The sequence below is a fragment of the Molossus molossus genome, unplaced genomic scaffold (genome assembly GCF_014108415.1).
Source record: "Molossus molossus isolate mMolMol1 unplaced genomic scaffold, mMolMol1.p scaffold_m16_p_6, whole genome shotgun sequence".
In the NCBI taxonomy this organism is placed as follows: Eukaryota; Metazoa; Chordata; class Mammalia; order Chiroptera; family Molossidae; genus Molossus; species Molossus molossus.
Genome location: NW_023425399.1, coordinates 17,408,605 through 17,431,031, shown reverse-complemented (window position 1 = coordinate 17,431,031; position 22,427 = coordinate 17,408,605). Strand labels below are relative to the sequence as shown.

At 36.5% G+C, this 22,427-nt stretch overlaps 1 protein-coding gene and 1 pseudogene across 9 annotated transcripts in view; both read left to right on the top strand.

Moving 5' to 3' along the window:
• The window catches only part of RALGAPB (Ral GTPase activating protein non-catalytic subunit beta), an 89,860-nt gene that overhangs the window by 32,271 nt on the left and 35,162 nt on the right, over positions 1-22,427 (top strand). For 7 of the 9 annotated variants that reach the window (XM_036245798.1, XM_036245795.1, XM_036245797.1 and 4 more), the window contains 12 exons: positions 818-996; positions 2,185-2,333; positions 2,455-2,671; positions 6,145-6,346; positions 9,155-9,322; positions 9,869-9,983; positions 10,366-10,510; positions 12,229-12,293; positions 13,793-13,922; positions 15,663-15,796; positions 19,651-19,833; positions 21,346-21,497. In XM_036245798.1, coding sequence (XP_036101691.1) covers positions 818-996; positions 2,185-2,333; positions 2,455-2,671; positions 6,145-6,346; positions 9,155-9,322; positions 9,869-9,983; positions 10,366-10,510; positions 12,229-12,293; positions 13,793-13,922; positions 15,663-15,796; positions 19,651-19,833; positions 21,346-21,497 — 1,839 coding nt within the window. The remainder of the gene's footprint in view (positions 1-817; positions 997-2,184; positions 2,334-2,454; positions 2,672-6,144; positions 6,347-9,154; positions 9,323-9,868; positions 9,984-10,365; positions 10,511-12,228; positions 12,294-13,792; positions 13,923-15,662; positions 15,797-19,650; positions 19,834-21,345; positions 21,498-22,427) is intronic. The other 2 variants (XM_036245800.1, XM_036245799.1) reach the window with 1 other exon arrangement.
• On the top strand, positions 17,835-19,228 carry LOC118619104 (annotated as a pseudogene).

Below are 22,427 nucleotides of genomic sequence, written 5' to 3'. Positions count from 1 at the left end.
TACTAGATTTGTCTCCTCTACCCCATATGATGAATTACAGTTCTGTGGATACAATCTATGAACACTAGAAACCCATATATATGCTCCCTTGTTCCCACTAGCATTCAAGAGTCTGAGTGGATGGAAAAGAGATTGCAAAGGGCAGAGCTACTAAAAACCACTGATTTGTATTTCTCAGCCTAGTTTTTTTGGCCTGGTAGCTAGTGGAAATTCGTTCCAGCTGCTGTCTGTAGGTTTATTAACAGTGTCACTGAGTTGGAGAGGCCATTTAATGGATAGCTAAGCAGACCATTTTGAGTAGAAATCTAAATCTATTTTTTAGTGGAAATACTTAAAATTATTTATACATAAAATATAACTCAAGCCCAAATATATTGTTTTGAAATGTATGGCTTTAGTACATACAAATGAACACAAACACTAATCTCAATTTTAAAATAGTTTTTAAAAAACTGAATATGTTAATATTAAAGTAAATTTTTTTCTTGGCGTTCTTGTTGATTTATTTACAATTTTCTATTGCTTAATCCAAAACATATTAGAAAAATATCCATGTGTACTCATAAAATATTAAAAATTCCTAGTCTTATTTTGATTCTCATTCTTTGTATAAGCAGAGTAAGTTTATGTAAACATACTGCAGATCTTCTGTAAAAAAAGTGCTGATGTTTGAGTCCCTAGCCTATTAAATGCAGATTAGTCTCCTCTCTGAATTAAATAGGCACACAAACAGCCTTGTTCTTAAAATAGATTGCATGCAGTTTATTGCTAAAGAAACTTTTAGATGTATAATTAATTCTTCTCTCTCTTTTGATAGTAATCCCGTGGATTTGAGTAACCCAGCCATTATAAGCTCTACTCCCAAATTTCAGGAACAGTTTTTGAACGTGAGCGGAATGCCACAAGAATTGAATCAGTATCCCTGCCTTAAACATCTGCCTCAGATATTTTTTCGTGCCATGCGTGGAATCAGCTGTCTGGTGGATGCATTCTTAGGTGAATTTTGTGTATGTTGCTGAATGTTGAAAGAGATACATGTGGATAACTCTAGAGTTCTAGTTTTAGAAACTGTTATGAAAGCCCAAAGAAAAAGAGGAACAAATTTGATTACAAATAAAAAACTAGGAAAAATTATTTACAACAAATGTAATAGCTAGAGGGTTTTGGTCTTTATATAAATAGACCAAACAATGCTAAGAAAAAAAATAAGACCTGGTAGATAAATAGGCAGAAGATATGAATAAAAGATTTGCAAGAAAAGGGCAGTGTTTATTCTCACTAGGAATTCAAGAAAATAGATTCAAATGCATTGTTTCATTCTTATGTCTATCATTAGAAGACAAATTACACCTTTTGTGAACTATTTTAAACTGTTTTTCACATTTAAAAATAGGAAAAGTCTTTTTTTTTTAACCTGTTGAAAGGCAGTGATATGTAATACATATAATTTCTAAAGCATTTATTATGTGTATTTGTTAATATATTACATAGATAACAGATACAGGGTGGGCTAAAGTGGGTTTACAGTTGTAATACAAATAAATAATACAATAACTGATAAACAGTAATACAAGAATAAACTTCATGTTCTGTGTGCTCAGAGCTGTAAACCTAATTTTTGCTCACCCTTGTATTAGTTCAAATTAAGCTTGCCACATAACAACCAAATATACCAGTGGTTGAAACAAGATAGTTTAGTTACGTGTGTTAAGCCCAGGACAAAACAGTACAGGGCTGCTAGAACAGTTCCACCATTGTCAGGGATTCAAAGCTCTTGTATCTTGTGGCTCTCCGTCCTTTGTGCATGTTCTTATGTGCCATGATGGTTGCATGAGTTCCAGCTATCCTGTTCAGGAATTACGAAGGAAAGAGAGTCCACACTTGATTGGCACTTTTAAGGAGATTCCCTGGAATGTCCGCTCAACATCACCCACTTTTCTCTGGTCAGAACATGGCCACATCTAGCTGTAAGGGAGGCATGAAAATGTAGTTCTTTATTCTGGATAGCCATGTCCAGCTAAAATTTGTGTTCTGTAGCTCAGGAAGAGAGGGTGAATGGATATTGGGAGGCTGCTAGCTGTCTGCCATAGTCTGTACCAAGCATTCACTGGTGTTGCTTAAAGAAGATTTTCTGACCACATGTTTTGAACTATGAAGAATAACTCCATTTGTCTTTTTTTAAAGGCATAGCTAGACCCCGATCAGACAGTGCTCCTCCAACACCCGTGAATAGACTAAGTATGCCTCAAAGCACTGCTGTCAGTACCACCCCACCACATAACCGAAGGCATCGGGCTGTTACTGTGAATAAGGCGACCATGAAGACAAGCACAGTACGTTTTCATCACCATTATTATGCTGCATAATGTTGACTTTTTAATCTGCCATCTTTTTAAAAAAGTTCTATTTTCTCAAACTTTTCATGAGTGTGGATGTATTCTTGTGTCCTAATAGGTTAATACTGCTCATGCCTCGAAAGTTCAGCACCAGACATCTTCCACTTCTCCTCTGTCAAGCCCAAATCAGACTAGTTCAGAACCCCGGCCACTGCCTGCCCCGCAGAGACCAAAGGTTAACAGCATCTTGAATCTCTTTGGATCGTGGTTATTTGATGCAGCATTTGTTCACTGTAAACTTCATAATGGGATAAACAGAGACAGCAGCATGACTGGTAAATATTGCTCAAGAAATATGTTATCATTTTTTTCTTTCCTTTTTTTTCCTTTTTAATCTTTCCTACCTGCAAGATTAATATGTATCTTTAAAAGCTCTCTGTCTCTGATGAAGCAATGTCTTGTTTTTAACCCCTTCCAGCTGAAGTAGCAGAATTTTGGAAGTTTTGCTACCTGTCTTTTATATGTTTGTTTTATGAGGTTTGGCTTTTGTCTGGTTTTATTAGACACACTTCAGGTTAGCATTTTTGTTGTTGTTGAATCAAATTCCTTTCAGTAGGTGACCTGGAAGTTCCCTTCATGTCAGCCAGGATAATAATATTGATATCAAGATAAAAGAATTTGATTAGAAATTTATTCACAAGAAGTATTTTCTTAGATTATGACAGCCATTTACTCATTAGTACATATAAATATCAGAAAACTTCTGCTTCACAAAAGACTAACCTCTCAGGTTTTATTGTAGAGAACTTTATTTCAAGGGTACACTTTCAAAAATACCATTTGTTCTGAAACTAAATAAGATGTGGACAATTAAGAACTCAACTTTAATATCTATTTAGATTTTATTATAGAAATGAAACTCCATATAAATAAAATCTGATTTGTTTTTTCATCTTACCATTTTATTTGGAAGTAATTGCATAGGGTGCAGGATGGGAATGTAGGGTAGTGCAGAATGTACTGAGGGAGGACTATTTATGACATCTTATAGAGTTAAATAATAATAATGGCTATCATTTATTGAGCTGAATTACTCTGTGCCAGGCGCTGTGCTATATGCATTAATGAGTGTATTGGTTGTTTGGTAAGAAAATACTTTTCCACTGGGGTTGGAAATAGCTTGATGTAAAAGCAGACCTAATTGCATTGGTTTATGCATCTCTAGGGAGAATGTTAATTCCAAAGATAAAACTAATGGCCACAAGGGTCTCTGCTTTCTTTCAGAAATGCATTCTTATCTATTATGTATCATCTTAGCACTAAGGTCTATGTCTGGTTAGCATTATACACATATAATTATTTTGGGTATTCTTACAGATCTTTTACATAATTTAGAAAAGTTGTGACTATAAAGACATTTTCAGGAATATAATTTGAGATTGCATGGTTGAGTTTAGAGATTACTTTATTTTGTTCAAATTCAGACACTTTATATTCTACCATACTCATATTATCTTTTATTTACAAGTTTGAAAGTAGTGCTTACTTATGAATAAGTAAATGTACTTCTGATGACTAAAGGAAAACTTAAAAACCATTTCTGTCTTATATTTTCTTATGTTCATGTGCTTTATATTTTTTGTTTTCTGAATCATGTTTATTTGTATTTTCTAGAATGAGTCAGTCATATTTTTGTTTTTATTAAGATGCAGTTCTTACAGTGTAATTTTTGGGTATCAAGCTGTTGACACTAAAATCCTTGAATCCAGAGTGGTTCAACCTGCTGCCTCCTTGGTGGGTTTGCTTAAAGGAACTTACAGATCTTCCTTCTCTCTAGAGATTTTGTAACAGCTTTGCTCACCCTCTTGTGCCAAAAAATAGAAGTCAGAATTCAAATCATATGTGGGCAACAAATTCTTACTTTCCACTCTTAATATTTTCTTTGGTGGGGAAAGGATAGAAACTTCTCTTCCCTGCTTTGTGTTCAGAGATGAGAAAGGCTGTTACATTACCCAGGAGATATAGGAGGTACCCAGATAATTATGGGCTAGAGTGCTGTTGGGTGCCACTCTTGAGGTCTTGGGGATGGTGGGAGGTTTGGGAATACTAACACTGTTAGTCTGTTTTCTAAGTACTGGCTGTCATCAAGGAATTCTGCCATGCAGTTCACCTTAAAAATGTTTGCTTCTATGAACTGGTTAGCTTTAGATTTACTTGACAGTACACTGTGCTTTGTAAAAGTAACATTGAGCTGGGAAGGGTTAATGAACTAAAATTTTAATGCACGTTATGGGCAGTTCAAAACCTCAATTCTTTTGTAGTTATGTAATTTCCTTTGTTCATTTCTTTTGCATGATACAAAAATTATATTTTTGGATCTGAATGCACAATTTCCTGTTTTTGAACTATCTTGTGGTATCATAAAGCTTTTAATCTAACTTTTAAAAAGCTGAAAAGCTTCTTAACTTACTGTAAAATTTCACCATCTTTAAAGTATTTTATAATTACTACTGTCCTTTGATTTGTTTCCATTTATTTCTATTATCTTGCAGCATCTTTTATCCAAATTCTTCTTTCTTATAAATCTTGTAAGTAGGAACCAGAAGCTTCTCCTTAATTGCAGTCATGTTTTTATTTTTTTCATAATTCCATTAAAAATTGATTGTCATTGTCTCTTGTAGTTTTTGCACTTGGGAAGAAAATTACTTTTCTGTGTTTTGAATGGGGAAGATTGTTGGCAAAAGCAAATTAATCTGCCTGAATCAGTCCCATTATTTCTGTACACTAGTCTGGTCATGTCATGAATTCCAGGATTTTGCACTAACTGTGTTTTGGCTTTTTTTTTTTTTTTTTTAAGCTTTAAGCTTACTTTTATACAGATTTAATGTTTGATTTGTATGCATTCTGCATGTAGTGTTTTTTAAATGTAGTATTGCTGGATAGCTTATTCAGGACTAAAAATGGCTCATGGGAAGTTGCATAAAGATTTATACTTGACTCTGCATTCTATTAAATCTATTACAAAATAATTTAAACATTTCATGTAGAGTGATAAAAGATTTCAGAGTGATTTTCAATACACTGTGGAATCTTTGTTAAAAATGAAAGCAACTTTCGAAGGGCTTCTGTTTCAGTGACAACAAATGACCGTGATAATCTTTTCTTAGCAATCCAATTTTCTGATTTATCAACCTCAAGTTAGCTGCTGTCTGTGGTTGTTAAAATTCATTATCATTTTGCTTGGTTGGGAGATTCTTTGGTGTGTGTTTTGGAGTTGGGTGGGTGGTGGGGAATGCTCTCTCTTCATCCCTACCCATTACTTATCCTTACTTTGCCCTCTCCCTAAAGTATACAAACTGGCATGGGATTACCCATTGAATAATGATGTTTGTCTGGGGTAATGTGGAAATTGCAGTAGCTATTTTTCTTAATGTTTAAGCATCATTCTGTAGGGGAAGTTAAAAACAGAATAAATAATAGAAAAGTCAAATTCTGTGTTATATATCTGTATATGACTACAGATATATGCAAATATACTCTGCTGATCGAAAATTCAGTTGGAAAATACTTCTTGTAGATTTGTTAAACTGACCATACCACTGTAAATTACTTGTTATCCATTTTCCAAGAAGATTTCAGAGAGCCCTTAAAAAAAAAAAAATTAAGACATAGTTGCTAAATGAAAGAATTACTGGATTCTATTCAAGTAGCCATTTAATGACACCAACATTTGATCTTTGTGTCCAGGGTCCCATGAGCCTATTTGCATATTGACAAATAAAATAACACCCTCCTTTTCTCTCCCCAGCCATTACAACACAAGCTAACATGGAATTTCGACGGAAAGGGTCACAAATGTCCACAGACACCATGGTTTCCAATCCTATGTTTGATGCAAGTGAATTTCCTGATAACTATGAAGCAGGAAGAGCTGAGGCTTGTGGGACACTGTGTAGGATTTTTTGTAGCAAGAAGACTGGAGAAGAGATTCTACCAGCTTATTTATCCAGGTCTTAGATTTTTTTTTTTGTTTATTTTTCCATTTATATAGTTTGGGTAGTGCAACTATTGTAGCATGGCTTGGTAGGCTAAATTGATAAGTAAATGTTGGTTTGAAATATTTGTAAATGTCAGTAAGTAATTGATTTTTGCTAGAATTCTTCCATTTTACTTGTCTTACTAGATTTGATAAAGATCCTTAAGACACTTTTTATTTCAGAACTATGATTTATTCTATTTTATTTGACTTCTTAATTATGGAGCGATCTGGAAAGACTAGATTAACTTTTAAATTAATTTTTAGCACAGTATTAAATGTTAACTGTAAATCCTACCTCTAAAGAGCTTATTTTCTTGGGTGAGCAAAGCTATGTACAAAAGTTACAATGATCGCCCTGGCCGGTTTGGCTCAGCGGTTGGAGCGTTGGCCTGTGGACCAAAGAGTCCTGGATTCGGTTCCCGCTAGGGGCACGTACCAAAAATAAGAAGTTACAATGATCTAGTAGTAATAGGAAGTTGGTAGAGAAGCACAGATAATGTGTTATGGGCATTCAGAGGAAGAAACAGCATACACTTACCCTCGGGGTTCAGGAAAGAGTTACAGAGAATTAAATGATTGTGCTGGACTTAGAAAGGAAGGGTGGTATTAGTAAGCTGGGTAGGGTCATCTTATCCAAATTTATGACTTCAACCAATCTTTGTGAATGGCTCTGCCATCCATTCAGTTAATTGCTTATGCCAGAAACTAGGAGTCATTTTAGACTCCACTTCTTTTTGTATTTATCTTTAATTGGTCAACCAGCTCCTACCTTTCTGCTACTTAACCCTCTTTCTAATCTCTCCACTTTGTCCCTACCATGGCACTTAAAGGGCTTTCACTTTTTTTCCAAAATTAACTTGTAATGGCCTCCTATTTTGTTGCCCTGCTCAACTAATCATGTACACAGCTGCTGAACTCATGTTAATTTCAACAAGCACATTCAAGTGTCTGTGTACCTGCCACATTCTCAGGAGAAAGGATTAAACTGACTATCAGAGGAACAAAGTACAGAAGCATACAGATATGAAACGAGTACATTTAGGGAACCAATCAGGAGTATCTTAATAGGCTATTGGTTTTAAGTAACAGAAAACCCTCTTAATATGACTTAAGCAAAAGGGAAATCAATTATGAGAAACTAGTGCTATTTAATAAATTCTAAGGTCAGGATTTGCAGCAGGGCTTCATGAAAAGCAGGTACCAGCATCTAGAAAGTGTTCAAGAACCAGACAGGTTTTCCTCCTTTCTGGTTTTTCTGTCTTCATGGCCTTCAAGAACTGCTTTACTGCTCTTTGCAGATCATTTTCTTACATTGTAGTATTCTCTGAGTTATGGCCTACTTCTACATGGCTAGCAGGGCCAATTAGCATCTCTGAGTCCTAATTTCTTGAGAAAGATAATCTGATTAATTAGATTCTGGTCTAGTCAGCTATAAGGGTGGTTCACATGAAATGCTGGCACCCCTTGTGTGTAGAGGGGTTCATTTCTTAGGAGAGAGAATATTGGTTGGAGAGATACCACAAATGGTATCAATAGCAGTAAGGAAGAAAGCTATGACCATGAGCTTTCTGTCTGATGGATGGTAGTATGACCAACCAAAAAAGCAAATTTGTGAGAGGGCAATGATGAGCTTACTTTTGAACCTGCTGACTTGAGGTGCCTTTGCGATATTTATCAACAAATATTTATGCCAGTCACTGCACAGGGAGTACTGGAGTATATCAATAGACATGTCTTGCCCTCAGGTATCCAATATGCTTTTGGCTAATAGATCTGGAGCTCAGGTGAGAGGTATGGGGTAGAGACTAATTTGATTATATTCGGTGGTTTAAGTAGTGTTTAAAACCAGGCTAGTGGAAGATACAGCTTAGAGAACTGAGGAACACCATTATGAGGAGGGGCAGGTGGAGTAAGAGGATTTATTAAAGGAAATGGCCACAGAGATCAGAAGAATTAAGGAGAGAAGAAGGGAGTAATCAGGTTTGAGTGCTTTAAAACAGCAGAGTAAGTTAAGACTTAGACATGTCTTCTGGTTTTAGCAGTGTGAGAAGCCTTTGGTTATTTGCTAACATGGTTTTAGTTTAGTTTTAGGGAGAAAAGATGGATTGGAATGTGTTGAGCAGTGACCAGGAGGTAGGGAAGTTGTTTCAGAAGAGTTTTGCAAAGCAGAAAAAAGTACCTTATAGTAGTAAAAGAGTGTATCACTATAGTTGCTCTTGAATGAATGATGGAAGATTGAATGCTTAGTTAATTGCAGGTTAGAGGAGCGGGTTAAAAGTAAGGTATGCTCAAGGGGTATTATGCAGAATGACCTTCATACCATGATGAATGCAGGTTTGAATGAGTTTATTTCTTTCTTTGTCTTCTCAAAAATTATGGGTCACAGGAAAAAACACATTTTTTTTTTTAGGATTTGTGCAGTGCTGCAAAATTTTACTGACATGGAGTTCAATACAGTAATTCCTCCAGTTTATTGATCATTACTGCAGCCATTTGCTTTGTTTTGATTGCTTCATTTGTAGGCACCTATAAATTTGAGTCACAAGGCTTAAAACTTCAAGAAGGTATAATAAATATGAATCTTTTTTTTTTTATTAGGAAAGATAATTTAGTTCTTAGTGTATTGGATTCTGAATTGTTCTAACTTTAGGAATACCTTTTAAAGGTTAGAAGTAATGAAGAGTGGAAATAGACTTTCAGATGAGTATGTAGAAAATATTAATAATTATGGAAACAATTGACCAGCAGTTTATTTAAAATTTTTTTCTTGCTTTCCTAGATTTTACATGCTTTTAATTCAAGGTTTGCAGATAAATGATTATGTGTGCCATCCTGTCTTGGCCAGCGTTATTCTAAACTCCCCTCCTTTGTTCTGCTGTGACTTGAAAGGGATTGATGTTGTGGTTCCTTACTTTATTTCAGCTCTTGAAACCATTTTGCCTGACAGGTAAGTTGTCATTCTATATTAGCACATCATTTGTTGGGTTTGGCCTAGTCTGTTTTGGTGGCTTCTTCCCAGTTTCCTAGTTTATCCTGTCCTGTTGTCTTCATAGACCAAGGGGACTTAGGCCACATTAAATGAGTGGATTATCCAGACCCACCGCATCCCTGAGCTCCTTCAGTTCTGATTTGTCCATGGTGTGTTAAATCTTTTTTGGCCTGGTTTGGAGGGGTAAGAGCAACCCAGCCTAGAGGTCTTATATTTTGTAGAATAGGCCTTACATGTAAAATCAGTCAGTCAATCAGATTCTAGTTTAATTCCATGACAGCAGTTTAACACACACACACTCACACTCACACACACACACACATACACACTCTCTTTCTCTCTCTCTTTCTCCAGAATATAAACTCAGTGGAAAGTGGTTACTGCATTCTTTATGAAACCAAACCTAGTGCTTGTATTGTGAGAAATTGGTATAATGTATATTTGGCAATAGCTAAAAATACACTTTAGTTTGTAAATACTACTAATAGCTATTTTTTTTGGCAGAGAACTCTCCAAATTCAAAAGCTATGTAAATCCAACAGAATTAAGAAGATCTTCCATTAATATCCTGCTTTCTTTGTTGCCCCTCCCTCACCACTTTGGCACAGTCAAATCTGAGGTAATGTTTTATTTTTATTAAAGTTTTTTATATTATATGTTTGGTGTGCCAATTCAAATCCAACTGCCTTTTTAAAATGGAACAGGAGCTTTTAAAAACATTTTTTAAAGTATTTCAAGTGAAATATCAAAGTTGATTTGTTGTGGAAATTTCTTGTTGGTCAGCCATCATGCCTCACCTGCCATTTCAAGTGGTGACAGGCTAGTGACATCTGATAGCATACTGTATGTTGTTGGGTTAGTGACAGACTTAGCACAGTGGCTAATATTGAAAGCCTTGCTTGTTAGACTAATCCACTTGTTCTTTGTCCACTGTATCAGTTCCTACATGGGCATAGTATGCCACGGCAATCAATGTTAAATATTATTTGTTTCTTCCATAGGTGGTTCTGGAAGGAAAGTTTAGTAATGATGACAGCTCTTATGATAAACCAATAACTTTTTTGTCCCTGAAGTTGAGACTTGTGAATATACTAATAGGTGCCTTGCAAACGGAAACGGACCCCAACAACACTCAAATGATATTAGGTTTGTGTTCATACATTTTGTTGTAAGTAGAAAACCAGGTATTTTTGACCCCACGCATGCTGAGGAGGCAGGGTTGGAAGGCTAATTCTAATATAGCTCTACTTATTCTGAATCAAAAGCAGAGTTTGTTTGCTTTTATATGTGAAAAAATTTAAAGGAGTGAGATGAGGTGAGGAGAGCATTACAGTTGTTTTGGTCATTTTTGCTTAGTTTTATCTGTGTTCTTTGCTTTTCTTTCCCTCTTGTTCTTCCTCTCTCCTTTTCTCTCTACACTCTTCTTTTCCCTTCCCCTTTCTTGTCTTTCCTTTCCTTATTTTTGCCTCTTCCTCTTGCCCATTATCTACATATGAAAATCTTTTGAGGTGGGGTAATTCTGAAAGTCATATCAGAACTCTTCCTAGAGGAAACTGAGGAGTAGCTGTTGCTGTGCTTTCTCCCTTTCTCCTTACTGTTTCCTACTGGTCTCCTAATCATACTGATTATCTCTTAAATGGCTCCTCATCATTATGACCTCTGCCATATTTTCAGCCCTCATTACTCTCAAATTGATTACTGCAGTTCTCTCTTACTGTACTTTCTGGCATTCATATATACAAAGCCAAGGGCATAGTCCTAGGTACAGGTACTCTTGGGGGGTGTGGAATAATAAAGAAAGTGAATAGTGTGGATTTTATCCTTGAGCAAGTCTCATTGCAGAGATTGGACTACCCTCACAAAGTAGTCAAACAACAGTACAAGGCTGTGCTGATCGCATGTCATGTTGAGTGTCTTTAGTGTTGAGAGAAGAAACCAAGAGAGTAAGGAAGACCTCATAGCAGGAAGTAGAGGTTAAATTGGATCTTGTACGGCAGAATTTGAATAGGCAGAAATGAGGTTAGAATTTCATTCCAAGGGAGGAAACGACAGCAAAAGAATTGATGATGGGAGTAGTTGTTGCGGTGGCTGCTCAGGAAGGGTAGTACGTTATGCAGTGAGAAGGTGGAATAAATAGGGAAGAGTAAGTTCTTTCATTTTGGAAAGGAGCTGAGGGAACAGAGGTTAAATCCTGATGTTAAAGAGCTTCCAGATTGTAGTGTTTTAAGTTATTCAAATAACATAGTACTTGAAATCAGATAAGTTCTGTGGTTGATAAGAGTATTTAGTTTTGCTTTACCCTTGTTCTAAAGCAGTTCCTTATGTATTCCAAGGAAGAATCAGTTGGCACTCTTTCCATAGACTGGCAAAGTTGTGTCTGTCCTGTTTTTATCCCTTGTGGACAAGAGTACTCTCCCACTGGCATGAGAAAGCATTGTGCTAGGCTCACCATCTTGTTTCTGTCCTAGCCTTTCTAGAGCTGGGTGTTTCTTGATAATAAATACATTATATTTTGAAGGCAGCTTGCCTTCAGCATATGCAGCCATGGGCAAGTCCTGAAACTGGTATGTTAACGGTTGGTCTTTCATACCAATTGAAAGGTATCTGATAATGGTCATGTTTTTATATAGAGAAAAGTTTGACCTTCAAATTTACTCTAGAAAAATGTGGTTTTAAAACTTTAGGGGCAAATCTGAATTTAAAGAGTATCTTTTTTCTGACCAATCAGCAGATTTATTGGTAATTTTATAGAAATTTCAGGAATACTCTGCTAAAATTATATCTCTGCTAGTAATTGAGTTATTTTGGCCATTTTAGTATTTTTGTCATGTATTTACATAAAATGCATTTTCTTGCGTTTTCAGGAGCAATGTTAAATATTGTTCAAGATTCAGCACTTTTAGAAGCCATTGGTTGCCAAATGGAGATGGTAAGAAATATACCGCATGTAATCTGTCAGAGAATAATACCTTCTGGTTTTATGTAAATTTTACTCCAAAATGTCTGTCCTTGTGATTTTTAAAGGCATTTGTAAATTCAGCTTATTTTTTTTTTTTTTTTTTTTTTTATCCTCATCCTCACCTGAGGATATTTTTCCATTTTTTGTACAGATAGAATGGGAGGGAGAGAGAGGAAGGGAGAGAGAGAGAGAAACATCGACGTGAAGGGACACATCGAGTGGCTGCCACCCACACAACCAACCAGGGCCGGGGACAAACTGCAACCGAAGTACGTGCCCTTAGCGGAACCAAACCCGGGTCTCTCCGGACCGCAGGCTGACGCTCTAACCACTGAGCCAAATTGGCCAGGGCTAAATTCAGCTTATTGATGCAGAAAATTCTATTTTGAAATATCAGACATTTTGAGTCTTCTTACCTTTCAAAGTACCTATACATCAGGTTTCTGAGAGATACTGCATGAGAGAAATTCTAGCATAATAGTCTTTATTCCTGGACAGTGTCTACCTAAAGCTCTTATTTTTATTTATTTATTTATTTATTTTTTGCTGTGCTGGTGAACTGGCTTGAATAATCTAGGGGGAAAAAACCCTACTCCATAATTTCTTCCATCCCTAGTAGATATAGTGCTGGCTGTTAGCAAGCATCTGGTTGACTCTTTTTCATCTCATCAACTCTTCTGGGGCTCTCTAGATCAAGGTTTGAAGGTCCCCCAGAGCACTAATGCTTCTAACTCAAAAAAGCTTCCCAGAGACTCCCAGTGCCCCCCACCCCCTGCTTCTGTGTCCAGGATATGTGATCTCTGTACCTGGAGTAGCGACAGGGGAGTGGATAAATTAATGGAGTGTACTGGTGGATGTAGGATGGGTAATCATATTATTAAGGAAATTATATTTATGTCCCAGTAGGTGGCTAATAATTATCAGCTGATCTGGATATAATGAATTGTGTTTATATGGGGAAAAAAATGGGGGACATCTTTAAAAGATATCTTTGTTAGCTCCTATACATATAGGAGTTCATCTTTGTACTAACCATAGTATATTTGTTTGTGTTTTATGATATAACTACATTTGAGAGTTCCTGTTTGTGTTTTTTTTTTTTTTTAAGATTGTATTCCTGTTCTGAAGTTTTGCTTGGGAGGCATTAGGGTATATCTTTAAGGACCCAGAGTTGTTAGCTAGTGAAGATGGAAAAGGTCCTTGGCTAGCTTTTTGTAAACAGCAGCAAAGAAGACCCCAGAATGGGCACCTGTAATCATCAGGCCCTTCATAACCTTTCAGTAGATACTGTCTATGCAAAGACACTACAGCAATTTTAATCCCTTGTCAGATTTTATCTGTGTATCAGTTTGTGCTATTTAGTTGGCACATTTCATTTTATCATCATGGCTTTTAATGATTGACCTCTGTTTATGCTAGTAAACTATGGATGTAGCCCTCAAATATTTGATTCATTTTTATTTGACTAGGGTGGTGGAGAAAATAACATGAAGAGTCATAGTCGCACTAATAGTGGTATTAGTTCAGCAAGTGGTGGAAGCACAGAGCCCACAACTCCCGATAGCGAAAGACCTGCTCAAGCTCTTCTAAGAGATTATGGTAAGCCATGTTTGGTGTGGTTTTTTTTGAAATCCAAAATTTATAAAATAACTTTTAATGCCTGGATATACAAAACAAATTAGCAAAGCATTTTTTAACACAATTTTAATGATCACGATTTTTTAAATGTATTTATAGTAGAGAGGCTATTAGTGTAAAAGATTTAAGAAAATGAAAATAAACCTTAATAAATTTAACTCTGACTTTTAGTAGTTAGATTCTGGGTAATTTTAGATTTTAGAAATTATTATAATGAGTGGTCAGAAAACATTTCTGGATTCTGTACTAGGTGTTAGTAATACAGAGTCAAATAGGATGTGGGCTCTGCCTCACAGTCTAATGGCAGAGTTGGCCAGTAGTACATCAATTATTGCAGTATGGTAAGGATGAGTGGTGGAAAATTCATGAGATGGAAACCCAGAGGAGAATCTCTGTCTTTGTGCTTAAAACCTATATACCTTACTACATATCTGGTTAGATTTTTCTAACCAGTCACAAATTTTAAGTAGGACTAAACATTTGCCAGAACATTCTATTCAATGATGTCCTTTACCCTGGACAATTACTTTATGGTTCTCTGAATTTGGGGGTGCCTTTGTTTTTTTATACACAAATAACAGTGTATTTAATCTGTAAGTGTTAATCTAACTAGATTGGAATGAAATTTAGATCCTTAAATTTTTTAATCATAAGTATCCTTGAGCGTGTCAGGACATAAAGTCATTGTGTAGATAGTCAACACATTTAAATATTACATTTATAAAGAAGTTATTTAAATTGTTGTCTTATTCATTATCTTCATGAGTTTAAGTATACTATAGGTGAAACTTTTTTTTTTTTCATGCTCTCTAAAACACTTATAAAAAGAAATGTTGTATTGTATGTGTTCTAATATAAGTGTTTGAAGTGGTTATTGTTTGCTTCAGCATTTGAACTGGTGTTAGTGAGGTCTGCTTGTAATGTCATAAAATATTTTTTACTAAAAAACCCAAATTTGTGTTAGTGTCGCATGAATGTCTCTCTTTAATGATCATTCCTTTTTCTGTTGTCACTGCCCTCTTTCTGATAGGATCGACAGGTATAATGTCTCTAAAGCTTCCTTTATAAATTTAATTTAATTTGTCCTTATTTATTATCAGCTAAGTAGTTGTTACTTTTAAATATTGAATTGGAGGCCAAATAAAAACACAATGACTTGGTTATTTAATTTTTTTAGAAGTATTAAAATAGTCTTGAAGAGTTCAATTTTAAAATGTGTTTTTAAAAGCAATGCATGTGACTTGATGGTTTAACCTCTGAAAATAATTTCAACAGATGCTTTAGGATAATTCTCAGCATCTGAGGAGATTCTGAGATTTGAATTCTTCCCTTCCAAGGGGATAATTGATAGCCTTTCATTGTTTTTGTTTTTTCAATGTAACTACTAGTTAATTTAGAAATTTAAATTTTTACATTGTTATAAGAATGATACTGAAATTGCCAAGTCTCAGTGGATGTCTGTATGAAACTACCGAGCTGGGAGCTAGAAGCTGCTCTGGTCCTGTGTTTGTGCCCTGTGCACTGTTGTTCAGTCAGGCTTGATGCTCAGGCCAATGGGGCGGGGAGCATAGCGCTGTGTGGGTGCCCATCGTGCTCACTGTGGCTGCTGTGGTCTGTGCCTGGTGGAATGCTGTGCTTCTCGTTACTAATGCTTAGTTGTTTTCCCTCCCTGTGGGATGTGGCATTGGGGTTATATCCTAGCTCTTAATACAGATTCAGCTGCTGGGCTACTGATTCGCAGCATTCATCTCGTCACCCAAAGACTCAACTCCCAGTGGCGACCAGACATGAGCATATCACTGGCAGCTCTAGAGCTCCTCTCTGGCCTGGCAAAGGTGAGAAGGACAGTCTTTTAATTTTAGCCCAGCAGCTTTGGACCATGGCTCTGTTTTCTGTATCTCCTGACCTCTTGGTGTGGGCATCGCAAGTTGGTTTATGCTCAAACATAGTTTATATTCAAAGTGTGCAAAAATGAGTATCCAAGTTAGATAGTACAAAATGCACTTCACTTTTTTTGACTTTGTATTTTTTAATAATGTTTTAAATTTTTCGGCATGGCATTTTGTGCCATTATAGGATCATCTAATTTTAATAAATACTGTTTTGGTAATGGAAGAGTGATTATTCTAAAATATGCCATTTGGGACTGATTCTTCCATCTTCCATTATCAGAGATAGGTGAAAATTGGCTATACTTTTAAAATACTTTCACCGCTGTTATTCAGTTTCGTGGAACCTTAAAGCTGGGTGGCTATTTGCACTTCTTTTAAGTATTTTCTTTTTTTATTGAAGGAAATGTACATAACACAAAATTAACCATTTTAAAGTGAAGAATTCAGTGACTGCTAGTACATTTTTAATGTTGTGCAACCACCACCTCTATCTAGTCCCCAAACATTTCCATCACTCCAAAAAGAAAATCCATACCCAGTAAGCAGTTGCTTTTTGGTCTCCCCTCCCTGCAGTCCCTGACGACCACCAGTCTGCATTCTCTCTCTGTGGATATACCTATTCTGGATACTTCGTATAAATTAAATCATATGATGGGATCTTTTGTGCCTGGCTTTTTTTACTTAACATGATTTTGAGGTTCATTTATGTGATAGAATATGTCAGAATTTTATTTTCTTTATGGCTGAATAATATTCCATTGTATTTATATACACCAGTGTGTCTGCACATTCATCTGTTGGCGCACATTTGAGCTATTATGAATAGTGTTGCTATGAAAATGCGTGTTTATTCATTTGTTTGAATACCAATTTTCAGTTCTGTTGGGTATATACCTAGTAGTTGAATTTCTGGGTTATATGGTATTTCTATATTTAACTTTTTGAGGCGCTGCCAAACTTTTTTCCACAGTGACTGAATTACTTTACATTCCCACCAGTGATGTACAGGGGTTTCAGTTTCTCCTCACTAATCATCTAAGTGTTTTCTTATATGTGAAATGGGCAAGGTTATCTTGCATATAATAATACCTGGTGTTGTGAGGATCAAATGAAATAAAAGAAAATATGTAAAACACTTTGTGAACAAAAAGATGACATACATACATAAGGTTATATTGTCTGAGATGATAAAGTTCAAGCCCTCGTTTTATAGATGTGGGGACAGGTGAGCAGAGGCTGTGATTTACTTAAGTCCTGAGAGACAAAATGGGTTAGAAAACCTAAGATGTTCTTATCACCATTTAGAACTTACCTCAAAGATTCTCAGGGATAGATGTAATGGCCATAGTGTTGTAAGGAGCACTTACTGATGCAGAAAGTAAGAATAGCCATTCATGATACTCACAAGACTGCACTGTCTTGAGGGCAAGGTTCAGACACTCTCAGTAGTAAGGAATAATTAGCCCTAGGTGGAGTGCTGCCCCGGACCTCTCTAACAAATCATAAAGGGCAACACTACCTGACTTGAACACTTATTATAAAGCTGTAGTAATCAAAACAGTCTGGTATTGGAATAGGGTTGGACAAATTGGTCACTGAAATAGTATAGGGAGTCTAGAAATAGAAGTACATATACATGAACATCTGATTTTTAACAAAGGTTCGATGGTAGTTCAAAGAATGGTGTTGGAACAATCAGACATTCATCTATAAAAAAGAACTTTGGTTCATACCTTTCACTATACACAAAAATTAACTCAAAATGGATTGTAGTTCTAAATGTAAAACCTAAACTGTAAAACTTCTAGAATGTGAGGAAAATCTTTGTTGTTTATAGGAAAATTTGGGTTATACAAAGATTTTTTACACTTTTCCCCATGGAAGAACAAACTATTAAATTTGACTTCACCAAAATTATAAAGTACAGTTTCTTAAAAAAAATAACACTGTTAGGAGAATGAGATAACAAGACACAGATTGGGAGAAGATCTTTACAAAATATATCCAATGAAGGACTTATACTCAGATTATATAAAGAACTCTCAAAACTCAGTAGTAGCCTTTGCTTTTGGTGGTGCACAGTAGCAATATGGTGGTGCAACCTTCCAAGAAGAGTTTGTCATTGATGGCATTTTCAGTTAAACTGAATGAGTTCTCACTCAGGCTTGCTGAAGATGGTTACCCTGGAGTTGAGATCTAACTTATATCAATCAGGACAGAAATCATTACTTTGGCCTCCAGGATACAGAATGTTCTTGGTGAGAAGGACCAGATCTAGGGATTGACTGATGTAGTTTAAAAGTTTGACTTTCTTGAGGGCTTTGTTGTAGAACTCTATGCTGAAAAAGTGGCCACAAGGGGTCTGTGTGACAGTGCCCCGACAGTCTGCATTACAAAGGAGGGCTTTCTGTGTGGAGAGCCTGTTGTGGGGTGCTGCAGTTCATCATGGAGAGTGGGGTCAAAGGCTACAAGGTCATGGTGTCAGGAAAACTCCAAAGACAGTGGCTGGATCCATGAAATTTGTGGATGGTCTGATTACAGAGGAGACCCTGTATCAATACCACCATGTGCCATGTGCTGCTCAGATAGTGTGTGCTGGGCATCAAAGTGAAGATCATATTGTCCTGGGACCCAAGTGATAAAATTGATCCTAAGAAGCCCCTGTCTGACCACATGAGCACTGTGGACCCTAAAGATGAGTTACTATCCACTATCTATCTCAGGACATAAGGTTAGGAAGCCAGAGCTGCCTGCCATGCTCTGGCCAGTCCCCACTACATAACAAGTTCTTGGCAGCTAGATCTGGAGAGTCTGGTTGTTGCTTTGTAAAGACCTTTAATAAAAATTTTTTAAAAAGACAAAACTGTAATAACAACAAAACCCTCATTAATACAACAAACAGCCCAATTAGAAAATGGGAGAAAGATTTGAGCAGACACTTTACCAAAGAAAATACAAAGATGACAAATAAGCACATGAGAAGATGCTTGATATCACTAGTTACTAGGGAAATGCAGTTAAAACACTATAAGTTACCACTCCATACCTATTAGGATGGCTAAAATGGAAAAGACTAACCATACCAAATGTTGGTGAGAATGTGAAGGAACTGGAACTCCCATACACTGTTGAAGGAATATTAAATGTAGCAACCATTCTAGAAACAGCTTAGCAATTTCTTAAAAAGTTAAACATAATGTCTGTCATGACCCAGTCACTCCACTACTAGGAGATAAGAGAACATATATCCATACGAAGACTTGCACATGAATGTTCATAGCAGCTTTGTTGGTAATACTCAGAATCTGGAAACAACCCAAATGTCAATTAGTGGTGACTGGATAAATTGTGTTATAGCCATACAGTGGAATACTGAGTAGCAACCTAGGGAGGAGGGGAAGGGAGTGGGGACAAACTACATGAGATTTTGGGGGGATATATTTGCCGTCTTTATTGTAGTGATAGTTCACAGGTGTCTATGCTAAAATTGATCAAATTGTAAACTTGATCAAATATGTATAGTTTACTATATGTTAATTATACTGCTGGGCAGCTGCACAGAACTTTGTAGCCTATAGAGCATCACTGTGGGGTTGGGTTAGAGGGCTTAAAAAATGTGCACACGTTCCATTGCCAACTATTTTGATCTCTGGCAATGAGATTTTCTATATAATATTTTACAAGCAAGATTTCCTTTGGTGTGTCACATTCTCAGAAAGACCAGGCCTCAGTGCAGATGCTTTGAAATTGGTATAATGGTTCCTGGCTAACTGTGTTCCCCATACAAATATGCTCAGGTGAAGGTGATGGTTGATTCAGGAGACCGGAAGCGAGCCATCAGTTCTGTGTGCAGCTACATTGTGTACCAGTGTAGTCGACCAGCTCCTCATCACTCCCGCGATCTGCACTCCATGATAGTGGCAGCTTTTCAGTGTCTCTGTGTTTGGCTGACAGAGCATCCTGATATGCTTGATGAAAAGGTTAGTTTATTATTATCTTCAAACAGTAAATAGCAACAAAATATATATTTGGAAAATGTCTTTTAAAAGAGGATATCTGAATTTAAGTACTATATTGCATACTTTAAACTTAATGTACTTTTTATATTTAAATAGAACATTTGTCCTTTTGAGCACAACTCAGAAACTTTCATGCTTATATTTGGTTGCAGATTAACCCATAGAGAAGTTCTATTGAAAGATGAGGGCTTATCCTGGCCGGTTTGGCTCAGCGGTTAGAGCGTTGGTCCACAGACCAGAGAGTTCTGGGTTCAGTTTCCACTAAGGGCACATACCTTGGTTGCAGTTTGTCCTCGGCCCTGGTTGGGGTCGTGTGGATGGCAGCCACTTGATGTGTCTCTCTCACATCGATGTTTTCTCTCTCTTCCTTCCTCTCTCCCTCCTGCTCTATCTGAAGATGAATGCAAAAGAAAAAGGAAAAAAAAAAGGGGGCTTGACTTACTTATCTGAACTGTCAAGAATCTTCTTCTTTCTTGAAAGGTTGATAGCTTTTACATTGTCAGAAGGCACTTTGGTAATCCATTACCAAACCAAGAAGGGCAGTTGATAGCCAGACTGCCAACCTAGAGCAAGGCTGGTCCATAAAGGTTACTTGTATCTAAAAATTTTACTTCACACATTTCCCTGCTTTTATGGAGGCACAGATATCTAGGCTGCTTTCTCTGCCATTGTTCCATGTAATACTTTTCTTATGGGGAGGCAGACATTTATAGTGACTTCACAGTGTAAATAAAAGAAGAGATACCAAGCTTATTGGATATTTATTTAGGGCTTTATACAGTTTTAAAAATAATTCTGTTGATTAAATCTTATTCATTTTCATTATGGCTTCTAAAGTTATGATACCAGAAATTGCTTAAAACTTGATAAGCTTCCCTTTGGATAATCTAACATATTTTAAACCATTCAGGTTTAATAGATTACTGTTACATCTCTCTCATTTGGACTTTCATGATGTATACTCTGGTAATTTTATAAGAACTATGATTAGTCGAATTGAATTTATCATTATTTATTATCTAACTCTCTGAATACTCAAATTTCTTTTTTTTTTCTTTAAATATATTTTTATTGATTTTTTATTTTTTTTATTTTTAGAGAGGAAGGGAGAGAGAGAGAGAAAAACATCGATGTGAGAGAGAAACATCAATCGGCTACCTCCCGCATGTCCCCTACTGGGGTTCGAGCCTGAAACCAGGATATGTGCCCTGACTTGGAATCTAAGTGGGACTTCTAAGTCCATGGGACAGCGCTCAATCCATTGAGCCACACTGGTTAGGCTCAAATTTATTTCTTTAAAGAGAAATTGGAGGGAAGTTTATTATATTATTATGAAGTTAATAAATACCTATTAAAGAAAATGAGAAACTAAAGCCCCATCATCAGAACACAACCACTGTTAACATTTGATGTGCTTCCTTGTCTTATAAAATAGGTTTATTATAGAAACTGATTTGCCTTTCCTGCTTCTAGGACTGTCTTAAGGAAGTACTGGAGATTGTGGAACTGGGTATTTCAGGAAGTAAGTCCAAGAGCAGTGAGCAAGAGGTCAAGTACAAAGGAGATAAGGAGCCAAACCCTGCGTCTATGAGGGTAAAGGATGCTGCTGAAGCCACCCTAACATGGTATGAAAGTGATTGCATAGGGAATGTGTCTAGAAATTAGTTGAGGTTGGCTTTGATCCTTGTTTATCTCCTCCCCAGTTTTTCAGCATTAAGTGATGCAACCCCTTTAGGATACTTTTTCTACAGGAATAAACTGGAAAAGAAAATGTATTGTGTTTTTGGATGAAGAGAAACCAGGAACTTCGGCCTGAGAGATTGGGTCCTTGTTTTTCTGTTGGTTGACGTTAACTCAAGTCATACGATGTTAGAGTTGGAAAGGGTTTTGGAGAGCCTTATTCCACCTCCTGACTTGATGGCTGTGTCCAGAGATGGGATCTGTCTGGGTCACACTATCAGGTTTCTTGCTTTATAGCTCAGTGGTCTGTATTCTCTGCTACACCATTTATATTATATATTAAAGGTTCATTCAGCCAGGATTTAGGAATTCCCTCTTATAAACTGGTAATAGGATCACAAAGATAAATCAGATTCACCATCCTCAAAGAGCTTCTTGTCCACTATGGAAGATAAGATATAAACACAAGTAGCTGTGATATTAGATGGAAAAATAAATGCTCCAAGATAAGGAGGTACAATTAAAATGCTGGGGAGTTGGAAGAAGGAAATAAATACTTCTAGATAAGGGGAAATCGAAGTAAGATTTGTAGGGAAAATGACATTGGACCTGACTTTTAGAGGATGAGTGAAGTTTGAGCTGTAAGCCAGACTCGAGGTTGGTTAAGCCAGCAAGAGAAGATTCCTGTTCAAGTATTTTGCTACTGAGGGAATGGAGGCAGGTTGTTAAAAAGTAGCAGAAAGAATTGAGAGAGTTTGTGTTTGGCTGGTAAGTGATAAGATTAGAAGGAGGTAAAGAAGGCAGTTTAGGCACATTTATGGACTGCAAGGAAGTGGAGAAGATTAGGTAGAATCAGTACTGATGGAAAGGTGGTG